The sequence below is a fragment of the Mastigoproctus giganteus genome, chromosome 4 (genome assembly GCF_048544385.1).
Source record: "Mastigoproctus giganteus isolate SK-2022 chromosome 4, ASM4854438v1, whole genome shotgun sequence".
In the NCBI taxonomy this organism is placed as follows: Eukaryota; Metazoa; Arthropoda; class Arachnida; order Uropygi; family Thelyphonidae; genus Mastigoproctus; species Mastigoproctus giganteus.
The window spans coordinates 61977130-61990280 of record NC_143578.1 but is presented as its reverse complement, the minus strand read 5'-3'; the positions used below and the strand labels follow the sequence as shown (position 1 = coordinate 61990280).

At 37.6% G+C, this 13151-nt stretch overlaps 1 protein-coding gene across 3 annotated transcripts in view; it reads right to left on the bottom strand.

Annotated features, from left to right (window-relative positions):
- LOC150086778 (uncharacterized) overlaps positions 1-13151 on the bottom strand; it is a 236181-nt gene that overhangs the window by 41969 nt on the left and 181061 nt on the right. For all 3 annotated transcript variants that reach the window (XM_090371572.1, XM_090371569.1, XM_090371571.1), the window contains 2 exons: positions 11164-11265; positions 10899-11015 (listed from right to left, as the gene is read on the bottom strand). In XM_090371572.1, coding sequence (XP_090227698.1) covers positions 10899-11015; positions 11164-11265 — 219 coding nt within the window. The remainder of the gene's footprint in view (positions 1-10898; positions 11016-11163; positions 11266-13151) is intronic.

Sequence of the window (13151 nt, the reverse complement as noted above, 5' to 3'; positions counted from 1 at the left end):
CTTGTACGCCACATGAAATTTGTGTTTGGTAGTTTAGAATTAAGGAGTAAAATTATGTTGCAAGAAGCTATAAAGAAGAACAGCATTTTTACTCTTCCTAGACTGTTTTACTTAGCTTATAGATTGGAAAAGCACTTTTCCGTTAGTGCTCAATTGCGGAATCTCTCTTTTTGTTTTTTTAAGATATATTTCGAGAAATATAAAACTGAATAGTGAAAGCAGTCTCGACTCAGAATACGAAACAAGAAGGAAATAACTTAACTGACTTAAAAATTAAATACATTAAAATAGACAGCAAACAACTTCCATGAGTTTGCGCAACTCAAAGCGAGGCTTGCGAGTATGATACACCATGTTTTGATTTGGTCTATCTGAAACCGCAATTGTATATGCATAATTATGAATCAATTTTTTGACCTCGGGGCTTTTTTTTTTACAGATCATGATAATATTCTGACTCTTGTTTTCTCTCTCTCTCTCTCAGGGTAATTCAGATTTTTTTTTTTTTTTTTTTTTGCGGGTGCGCCCTACGCCTCAGGGTGCCTTGCACCATATGGCTAATAATAAAGAAAGAACACTGCACGATTTCTCTTTGACTGAAGTGACTTATTGGAAAGTACTCGAAGCTTCCAAAAATGTGCGATTGTAGAACACGAGGGATGTGAAAAGGCACGAGACAAGTTGTTGTGGTTTTTTTTCCTTACAAAACATGGAAGGTTTCTTACAGAATTATATTATGCCAAAAGGAGAAGAAAAAAGACTGCTTCTTAGACGAAAAACTACAGCTGAGCATGAAAACCTGCAATTTCAGTTCGAAAAGCTAGATGAGGCAACTGCCTACACTGTGCTGCCACTTTATTAGGTACACTCCTGCTGTGCACAAAAATGGTTCTTCCCACAACGTTGCAAGTCACATGACCACAGTTGTGGATATAAATGCAGCAGAACAACCTTTCTAGTATCAGTTACGCGTACAAACTGTAGCAAGAATGGGAAAAGGAGTGACCTAACGGACTTCGTGGCATGGTAGTAGGTTCAAGACGTGCTGGACAAAGCATCTCTGAAACAGCAGTTCTGAAGTTTTCACGAACCACAGTTTCAAGGGTATATCGAGAATGGGGCAACGAGCAGAAAACATCCTCTCAACGGCACTGCTGTGGAAGAAAATCGCTTGTTGATAAGAGAGGTCAGAGGAGGATGGCTAGAATTGTGCAAGCAAACAGACGGACTGCGATGTCGCACACCGCGTCAGAATACAACCTTGGTGTGCAGAACAAAATATTGCAACGGATCACTAGTCGCACTTCATCGCGAATGGGCCACATCGCGTACCTTTGTTATCAATGAAGAACAAGAGAGGACGCCTCCTGTGGGCACAGCAACACCAGCACTGAACTATCGAGAATTGGAAAACAGTTGCTTGGTCTGACGAGTCGAAGTTCCTGGTGCATCATGTTGATGGAAGGCTCAGAATTTGGCAAAAACAACATAAATCCATGGACCCGTCATGGGTGACGACTACCGTGCAAGGTGGTGGGGGCACTGCTATGGTGTGGGAAATGTTTTCTTGGCACACATGGGGTCCATAGATTCACATCTGAATGCCACATCCTATCTAAACATCGTTGCTGACCAAGTGTATCCGTTTATGTTGACAGTTTATCCTCAGCCAGATGGTTACTTCCAGCAGGATAATGCGCCGGTGCACAAAGCCCGAATCACTATGGAATTGTTCCAGGAACATGACAATGACTTTTCTTTGCTGCAGTGGCCCGCTCAGTCTGCGGATCTCAATCCTATTGAACATCTTTGGGATGAGGTGGAAAGGGCTGTTTGCTGCATTCCTACACCACCGTCGAATCTCAAGGAACTGCGCGATACACTCATGTCAGCATGGTACTCCATTCCTGCACAACGTTTTCAGCATCTTGTTCAATCCATGCCTAGACGAACTCAGGCTGTTTTGAAGGCTAAAGGAGTCTCAACGCGCTACTAGGTAGGTAGATTTACCTAATAAAGTGGCAGCACAGTTTGTATTATCAGTAAAAGATCTCAGCATTATTCTCACTGTAAAACCTCAGCTTCAATCCTAATGCAAGACTAGTGGCGGTCCCAAATAGGGGGTTAAAAGGGATATAGTCCTCCCCTATAATAAAAATGTGGATTTTTTTAACTACCAAATGATGTTTAAAGATCACAAATCCCCCAGAATACTGTTTTAGTTCCTCTCCAAAAAATCCTGGGTCTGCTATTAAGCAGGACAAATTACGAGGGTCTCCTTCAAAAATAATGCTCCAATTCGTTTTTACAAAACTATATTTATTATATAGTAGTTACTTGTATACTGAACAGAAATATTATGTGGGAACATAACACCTCTTGTGGATAGCCACAATTGGTGGAATTGCCGTCCTCCCCCATACCGGGAGTAAAAGACCTGAGTTTGAATCTCTTCAATGACGCGAGCAATTTTTACGAGATTTTTCACAACGTAGCTGAGTTAGTCGGTCTTAAATCATGGTAGCATCGTTTTCTCTCCTGGAAACTCGACTTTTTCATCCTGCAAACAGGAAATCGACCACAAAACACAATTTATAGGCATTATATATGTCACAAAAATGGCCTAAACTGCCAATGCACATAAAACCGTACAACAACCAACCAGCATAACCACCCATTCCTAGCACCATCACTGAATAGAAGCAAGGCCTGTATAGTCCAGAAAATTCTTGTTTTATATCTACTCTTTGCTTCACAAGGGAGTCATATTGCGCAAATTTTGTGCCTTCACTGCCTTTTTTCAAACAGTGCAAGCAATTCCAAAGAAATACATTTTTGCTGCTCCTTTGTGTGTGTCTCAATTGTCAAGATGCCCACTTAATACGCAACTTTGCATAGGCTAGCTATTTCACTCTTCTGCACAATTGCTTCACCTGCTTTCAGTTAGAGTAGCGATTGTCTGAGTCACGCGTCTATCTGCTATAATGACTTTTCAACATTGACATCACATCCGTCCTTACTGAGTGTGGCCAGCCACAGCGAGGGTACCATACAGTTTGGCGCATCTGTCTTCTGCAGTCGATAGCATCATCCCCCCCCCCTACATACTCTGCAGTCACTTGTAGATGTTTTCAACATCTACAAGCGACTGCAGAGTCACTTGTAGATATTATGTTATATCTGTAATAGTGTGTATTCTTCAGTCGTTTGACTCTTTGCCGGACAAAAAAAAAAAAAAACAGTTTGTAGATAAACCGATTCTCGGCCACGTTACGAAAGGAGCTGATAAAAGAAAGTTCCTCCCGTTAAGACAGGATTCAAACTCAGAACTTTTTTGAACCAGTAACTAGTGTACTGACTGCTGGGGGCCGGCAATCAGTGATTTCTTATTCATCATATCATTTTATTCAACCGAAAAACAAAAAAATTGTTTAGAAACAGAAATTAATACTTGAACTACATTTAGCAGTGTTGGGAAATTCATACCACAACACGTTCAATGTGCCCTCTACGCTTATCAATAATGTATTGCAGCTAGAGTATGAAGTTGCGAAGAAAATGGTAAAACGTTTCTTTCGACACAGAAAAATTTTCATCTTTAATCGCTTCTTCAGCGCAGGAATGGTTTGTGAGCTCTTCTGAAACCACTCTTTGAGAAAACCGCAGAGATTACAAAAATATAATAAATAAATCAAATGACATTGGAGGCCACGTCAGCCCTTCACAATACACTTCAGAGTAGCCATCAGAATCCATTCTGTTGTCAAAAATTAATTCAAGAATTCCAAGACCTCTCCTGGTATTCAATATTGCCAACCAGATCTCTAAACTTTTCTCTACAGAGTAATGATATTGGTATGAAAATTTTGAAACTTGCGAAACTGCAATGAAAAGAAATAGCATGATGAATGAAAAAATCACCTTGTAGTTATTTTATGGACTAGGAAGGCCATCACTTACCCAAAAATTCTGCCTTGAAGCATCTATTTACCCAGAATCCACACTCCTATTTTATTCCACGCTTCGTTAAAAAGTGTCTGGTGAGAGCAGAATTAACTTCTATATCACCAAGTCAAATTCTATATTACGAAAAACAACTTTATTCACAGGATCACTTCTACAACGAAATAAAAAAAATAGAACACATGAACGTTAACCTTTTCCTAAGAAAGGGTGTTCCTTTTGGTTGAAACAACCGACTGATCACACTTCTTTATAAGTCTGATGAGTTTTAATAACCTTCAGCACTTATGATTTTATGATGTTTTCAAACTATGTGTCATAAAAATAGTTTGCATAGTAAGCAGATTCATATGCAGTGAATTGTCATTATAGCGCTTTCGAGGGAACTAATCCCAGAGAGCACTACGAATAGGAAGGCATTTTTTTATAGTGTTTATGAAGCAATGGTTAATATGTAAGCTGAAAATCTGTACACAATGTCTTATGCTACATTTTTAGCACCTTCAATCTTTTTGCATGCTACTGTAATTCTATTATATTAAAGATAATACTGATTATATTATATTACCTTGAATAGTATAAGTAATACTATCGTTAATGAAATTTATTGATAATATGTTGAATGAATACATACACTGATTACTGTACCAGGTGTACGAACAATGTTGAATTTAAAAAAAGTGAGGACGTGCGATTGCAAAGATAGATATGAATTGTAAACAGTAGGCTTTCCTACTTTCAAAGATTCAAGTTAAATATAAAATAAACAAACGTTACCTGTACAAGATGCTATTTCTATGAAGTATACAAAGTACACACACACCCTAAACGAATCCCACAATTTTGTCTCAAACACGAATTTAGTCAAACGAAAAAAAACGAGAAGGAAGATTATATCCGGGTTTTATTCCTTGGGACCTTAAGCACAGTGATACTCGAATAAGCGAGAAGGTGTTTTAATTGAGAGCGATACAGACATTAAAAATTCACGCCAGTTCATAGGATTAACCACGAGGCCAGAAGAAAAGAGCAATAAAAGCGGGAGATTGCTATAAACAGAATCCTTATAGCGGGAGTTTGCTGGTTTAAATTAATCTCCTTTATTACTCGACAATTTTTAATTTTGATTCTATTTTGGAAGCACATTTATTGGGTATAATTCTTCGGTGTATTATATTTAAACAAATATATGCGCATTTCACTTTTATTACAAAATGTAAAGTCCAAAACGTACAGGCACATGTTGGTTTTACACTGACATCACCATGCTGGATATCATCATTCTTCTTTTTCTTGGTGATTCCCTTCTACTTCTCTCTCTCTCTGTCTCTTGGGGTAATTCAGAAATATATATATATTTTTTGGCTGGTGCAGCATAAGCCTCAGGCTTCCTTGCACCATATGCCTAATAATAATAATAACAAATAGCATGTCGCTTGGTCGCTTTGACACACTACACTCTCCTGGGTAGACTTCCCACAAATGAATGATAGACTGCAGTGGGTATACTCCTCCGTGTCTCCTACAGAACAATAACCAGTTAAACTACAGTGTGGGACATGTTGGTCTGATCTTCACCCGATGTTTTAATCCACCCCATAGGTTCCATAGGGTTAAAATCAGAACTCTGAGCTGGAAATTCATACTTTGTACATTCATATCCATGAACCATTCACGAAGAGACTGGTGGTGTGTTCAAAAATGGTTCATAGGATATTGTCCTATTAAAATAAACATTAGTCCATACAGTAATATGTCTGTAAATTGCATGTTTTCATGGTCGATTTGCTGTTTTCAGGAATAAACACTCGATTTACCGGGATAAAAAATTATGCTACCGTCGTCTAAGGCCGATTAACTCAGCCTAAGATCCATAAAAATTCCTCGCATCACTGGCAGGATTCGAACTCTGGTCTTTTCAACCCGGTGTGGGAGGACGGTGATTATACCAAATGTGCTTTTTGGATGGATTGAGCAAACTAAATACTGATGGGATCCTTCCTCTTGCTCGCACAGCACAAAATCAAACTGAGGGAGAACGGTTTCAGAATAGATGTGCGGAAGTTTGCCTTTAGCCAACGGGTGGTTGATTGTTGGAACAAAGAACAAACTTCCATATGTTGTTGTGGAAGTTGATAGTTTAAAAAAATCTAAGGAAGAACTAGTAAACTATTGGAGGGAATGAATAGGTAAATTGGAATTTTTGGCTAATGCTGCTTTCTTCATCATTTTCCACTGCTAATGCTATTACTCAATGCTATCCACGAGGGTGTAGGAAGTACAAAATTATGCATTGTTAAGCTAGGAGTCAAAGTTCATGGTTTCCCACACCATAATCCCACCAACTTCATTGTTGGTGCAGTGCACTCCAGCAGCAGGCATCCTCCACATCGACCCATCTTATCGGTATATCTGATCATAATATGTACTGCTCAACATGGCGTAAATTATTGATACGCCTAAAACCCTACGACAACAACAATCGCTGACTGCGGTTGATGACGTTGGTTACAGATACTTGACTTGTGGTGGCGTTGTGTCACGTGCTTTTCCTAGAGCCTGTATGCTGTTTGAAGGCAGCCAGCTGCAGAACGTAATACTGCATTGATTTCCTTTTGTGGATGCTTCAATTAACTGCTCCGCCTTTGACCTCAGGTGAGTTTGCTCCAAGTGGTCATATTTTTATTTGATTATTATTTTACTAATTAATTTCTGCTTCTTACTCAATTTTCATAACAGTTACAGTTTTACATTTCTTGTTCCTCATGTTTTGCTATTATGTGAATGCTGTGTGAACATAAAGCACTTCCGGTAATTATTATCGATAGCCAAACTTCTCTACAAATGCCCTAATTGTCGTGTGTGACATTCTGCTACTTGAAGGGGTTTCTACCTACGCTCAAAAACTGACGATCAAATTACTTCGACTCTAAAACTGAGAAAAAGAAAATTATAACTGATAGACAGCCCCAATCAAAGTATCTTACCCAGATAATCTTATTTCTGTACAATAATTAGTCCTAAAAATATCACAACTCGCTACATGCATAATCCCAAAACTTAAAACTAATGAGTAACCTTATAGAAATATCATGCTATAATTAAAGAATGTGCTATTCGCTAATGATGTGGAATCTTTCTTAAATTATGCTGATAACCATGTGTATTATGCACTGTAACTTAGACAATAAAAGAAATCTCAGTTACTTCATCTACATTCAGTGACATAAATTTACTTCCCAGAGAGGATAAAAATCACTCTTGAGAAAGCCGGAACCTAAACTCCCCCCCCCCATACCAACAAGCACGTTAGTAATATAACTGATCACCAACCTGTGACTAATAATGATAATGTTATAATGAATGTTTCAAATTCCCCTTCAGTTACTAAAGATTTGCATGATTTTTCTGAACTCGAAATCAAAATCGTCCTCTGGCGCTTGCAGTGAAAAGTAATGACCATATTCTTCGAAACCCTCGCGAAATCAACATTACCTATGCTAAAGCTGTGGCTTCCTCCACCCCTCAACCTCCATAATACTTCGAACAAACCTTTAGATCACGGGACAGATTTTAAAAATAGATTATTAACATTACAGCAAAAAAATAATTTAAATATTGATTCCGAATGAAACCTGAAATCACAGAATACAATATTACTCGATACTTTCTTGGAAGCTTTTAATTCTCAAATCTCTGAAAAAAAATTAAAACCAAATTCCCAGTTAGTTCCTTCTGCAATCAGTGTAATAAGGACCAACCATCTATAATTACAAATCTAGACAACTCGCCGCCAGGAATTCAAATATAACTAAATCTTATGACCCCAGTCGTCGTTTGCCCCATATGAGCTATCACTTCCTAACTCATAATCTAGAATATGACCTTTACACTCGTAAAGGTCATATTCTAGATTTTATTCTCAAATGTCAACATCTATGTTAACTCTGACATTCCTCCATCCGGTTACAAAGACTGTTACTTTCACCTTGCCTTTGAGTCTAGTCAATCATCTTTTTAATAGTTCAACCAAAATGAATTACTAAACAGCCTATTGGTCTGACAAACGTTTTACTACAACTAACTGGAATTCAATTTATGGTACTATTTCGCTTGATACGGTCTTTTCTTATTCCTTGAAATAATAAATTGATATTAAGGGCAAGTTACTGCTATGGATAAAGGGATGGTTGATTGGGAGGAGACACTGTGGTTATCAATGGACATTGCTCATCGTGGACACTTCAAGAATAGAAGACCTTGGTGGAGTCCCACAGCGTTTGGTGCAGGGGCCATTGTTTCTGTATTTATTAATTAATGTGTATATATATATATCAGGCTTAATATCTAGGTTTGGGGACGATTAAGGTTGGCAGGGTGGTTAATAACATTAATGAAGGTATTTAATCAAGGTCGGTACCAGCACTTGTGGCTCACCACAACAGGCTTGTACTCACCGATAGATTTCTGCCCAAGCAGATGCTCGCTGCCCTCAACCGTGTGGACGCCGACATCGACACCATAATAAGTAAAAAGGACAGACAACTTTATCAAAGCTCTTGAAACCTGAATCACTGCCAAGTTGTATTTGTTTTTCTTTATTTGTGTTCAGCTCCTTGTTTCTATGATGTATTTGTATTTCTTTTTGCATTTGTAATCTGTATTTTGTAGCCTTTTGTATGTGTTCGCTATATTTTGTAGCCATTTGAATTTGTACTTATGTTATCTATATGTGAACCCCTGGCGCTCGTCGCCGTGATGGGATATTGTGCTGTAATTCTACTTCACAATAAAGATTTATTTATTTATTTATTTATTTATTTATCTTACTGCAACAAAATCTATAAAAATTAGGTAGATGGGCTGAGAAATGGTAATCGAAGTTTAACATTGACAAATGCAAGGTACTGCATATGGGTAGCAGTCATCCCAGAGTAACGTATCAACTGGGTGGTACTCCACTCAGGGTAGTGGAAAATGAAAAGGCTCTGGAGTTAATTGTGAAGTCAGATATGAAGTTCTCTGAGCAGTGTAGACATGCGGCCAGGTCAGTTCAAGGGGTTTTGTCAATGAGATACAAGAATTTTTGCTGGCAAGTAAAAGGATTGTATAAGGCAATGGTCAGGCCACACCTTGAGTACTGTACTGCATACAGGTCTGGAGGCCTCATTTTAGGAAGGATGTAGAGCTGCTGGAACAAGTACAGAGAAGGGCAACGAAATTGGTGAGGGGAACAAAGGGAACAAACTCTTACCAAGAAAGGCTGCAGATTGCAGCATCCGGAGACTAGGCAGCTGCGAGGTGTTCTGATTGGGTGTTTAAAGTTTTTAATGGATTGGGCAAGCCCAACGCTGATGGATTCTTCCTACTCAGCCTACACACAATGGGACATAAATTCGAATTGAGGAAGGATGGTTGCAGAATAGATGTGCGTAAGTTTGACTTCAGCCAACGGATGGTTGGTTGCTGGAACATGCTTCCATCCGTTGTTGAAGTGGGCAGTTTGAATAAATTCAAGGAAGAACTAGATAAACTATTAAAAGGGAATGGATAGATGAATTTTTTTTTTTAACTCTTGTTGTATAAGCTTGCTTTCTTGATCATTTGCTACAACTAATACTAATAAACTTAACTATTTCTTGGACGAAGCAAAAAAAAAATCCTATTTTGTTTAACAGGGAGATAATTTCTGAAGTTAAAATAAAAATTATATAAAGTTTTTAAAAACCTAAAACCACGAATCTTATGTGAAATACTCTTAAGCAAAAAAAATTAGTTAAAACTCTGATTATAGTCAATTATTCCACATTTTTTTTTTTTTTATAAATAACCTATCGGCCCACACTTGACTGGTCTTGAGCGACCAACACGAACAGTCACGTTCGTGCAGCCCATTCCCACTCTTCATACTGTGCAGGTTATGTTGAGAAAATTGGTACTGAATTGATAAGCCATCCACCCTGCTTAAAAGATTTTCATCCGAATTTTTTTCTCTTTTCTGCGATTAAAAACCATCTCTGCTAACGTCATCTTCGCTCAGATCCTGAGATTAGCAATGCAGTTGATGTTTGGTTTTAAGAACATCAGCGACTTATACCATATTGCCCCACTTGGTGTTTGCTCCTACAGAAGTGTATAAACTTGTATAGTAGCAAACATCTATACAAGTGAATGTCCATGGGCCGATTCGCATATTGTGCGGTTTGACAACTAGAAGTAACTCACGGGGGAGCCCCTACTCCCTAAATCGACGGGGTTCGAACTCACCTCTCCAAACGAGTGGCGAAAGAAACCACTACATTGTCACGAATTACTGTAATACGGTTATGGGTATTCTCACGCAGTTTTAGAGTTGGTGTTTGAAAAAAGTATATTCAGTTTAGAGAACAATTTGACTGGAAAGAGTACGTACTAAGAGTTTCACATTACGTCAGTAATTTTTTTCTCAGGGCTACTTTCTGAACATCCCTCCTTTTAATCACATAAAAGTTCAATATGTTGTTATAAATGCCACTGTTATCAGAGTGGAATCTGAACACCATCTTCTTGAAGTTCTTGAATATTTCCATAAGAAAACGGTGAACGACAAAAAGTTGGAAATTTCATGTAGTTGCTGTCCAGATCTCAGACAAAGCAATATGTGGTAAACTCTTTGGGACAACATCAAATTGAATATTTCACTATATCCGACTTTTGAAGTTCAACATGGCGAGGGGTAATTTTAAAGTCCGTAATATTTTGCCTGAAAAAAATGCATCAAGAAATAATTGGGAAGATTCCAATCAAGGAACTAGACTGGTGGAAAACGTATGAGGGTGTTCTGAATAAAAGAAGTATTTCCGTCAGTCACTCTGCATTTTTTTTTCTCATTCAATTTGGGCAAGGTTTATAATCACGATTAGTTACTGAATAAATAGTACATAAAAAGCACCAACCTTTTCAAACTCATTAAACTCCACCTGTCTTCGTAGCGTTTCCAGATAGTTGAGAGCGTTGATATAGTTCAAAGTATATCGGTGATACGCTTGCGTCAACGCCGTAGCCTTTGAACTCTAGAAAATACAGGTTGAGTTAATTAACACAAATAGTTATTGCTTAATTATTTCTGATCTTAAACGAAATTTAGTAAATTACGAAATATTAACAAGAGAAAAACAACAACTAGCCGTGGTGAAATAAAAGAGATTCTATCGTACTTACTTTCTGGAAAAGCTTCACTAGAACCTCTGTTGTATCGATTTCGCCTCCATTAATCTTTTGTAGAATAAGCGCAAGGAACTCTTTACAGAAAGCATAAGTCACCTAATTGTAGAAAACTAGCAGTGAATTTTTCTATTATGATGTACCATCAATTTTAAACTTACATTGATCATTGTTATCTCGTTTAGAAAAGAATGCATATTTTCCATGGAGAATGCTGCGACAGAGTCGTATGTTATCACCCAAATAATTATTGATTAACATTAATAACAGCCACCATTCCATAATGAGTTTAGAGCAAAAATTTCTTTTTGAATGCCTGCTGTCGTCAAGGCGAATTGACAAATTATTATTTACACACAAAATGAGTTAATTCACATTTATAAAAATAAAACAATACTGAAAGTGTATTTTTTCATATTTCTTTTTGTAGCCCTGGGATAACGTAAGAGGACGTTGGTGGCAGAGCATTCCCACCTGTTGCACTTAAGTTGAATCTCGAAATCTTGCAGCCCACTCGATGCCAGTTTCGTTGAAACAACAACAACACAAAAAGTAAGCGTTATTTTCCACGTTTTCAATTTTGTGCATCATAAATCCCAGCGACAATATTTCCAATTAGTTAAGCAACTTTTGATTAGTTAACTTTTAGCTTTGACGCATATACGCATCACTAGTTTTTCATCCAACTGGATGAAAAATCGCTTGACTTCAAGGACTATTTCCTTTCGTTCTATCAGACGAAAAACCTGATATTTTCGGTCACAGTAAGTGGAAAAATTCAAGAAGTGTCTATCTTTCCGACTGAATGTGAATCACTCATGATTATTGAATTTGGTGCATGGAGGAGAGACATCGTAGGCGGCAACGTATTAAGGAACGTGGTTAGATCTAGATAATACTTTTTTACTTTACAGCGAAAAGGTCATAGAGATTTTTTTAATCATTGAAAAGAATACTTATTTACACAGAGATATACTTGAATGTTAAAGGGTCATGTTACCATAGCAACCGCTAACAACAGTTTCTGAAATGAGAAGGAAAGTTGCATTGAAAAGACACAGAAAGAAGCCTCCATGTTAATGATTTATCTGCCGCGAATTCACATTTTTAACATATAAAATGAAGAAAAAGATGTTTCGATTCCTTGGATCCCTGGCAAAAGTGTGAGTCACAACCCACATCAGTATATATTGCACTGTCAAAATATTAGAGCGCGAGTTAAACCGGCCTTTGAATCTACACAATTTATGTTCGTCACCTTGTTTTTATTATTATTTTTTTTAAGTTGAATAACTAATCGAAAAAACACAATTTTCTTATTTTTTTAAACGTGCCCTTGGGAGTTGGACTATCTATGGCAATGTAGACGAGCAGTATTGCACAGAATGCGAAATAGAATCCGTATAAGCAATTAGTACACGATCCATTCTTAGTTTTTTCGCTGGTATATCGATTACAATAAGGCAATGAAGATGGAAACCCCTCAGCCGTACAGAGAATAAACGGAAATTACTACTTCTCAATGGTGGACGTGCCATTGCTTTCAGTTTGGCTATATTTGACATTGATTCTAAAAGAAGGGCACAGATATCCCTTTCCTAACACATACAGCAGAGAAGTGCTTGATGGGGAAATTCTCGTCCCTGTATGTGGATTTATAGAAAGCACTATTATTGTAAACAAAAAAGAATAAATAAATAAATTCTTTGTCTTATTACAAAGAAATTAAATTATAGTAAACAGTACGATAAGCCCTGCATCTAATTTCAACGTCTGATTTAACTGGCACAATTAATTTGATTCATGGGCTATTCACCTGTTGCACCAAGAAGTGGTGCTGCTCAGAGGGTCTTAATCAGCCATTGCCCATTTCTGTGAGAATATATTTCTTTTCCCCAGTAAAATCTCGCAGCAGTTCTCCTCCAACTCACGCGTATGTAAGAAATTTCCTCAGAATATGGCTTACGTGTTCATAATTTACTCTC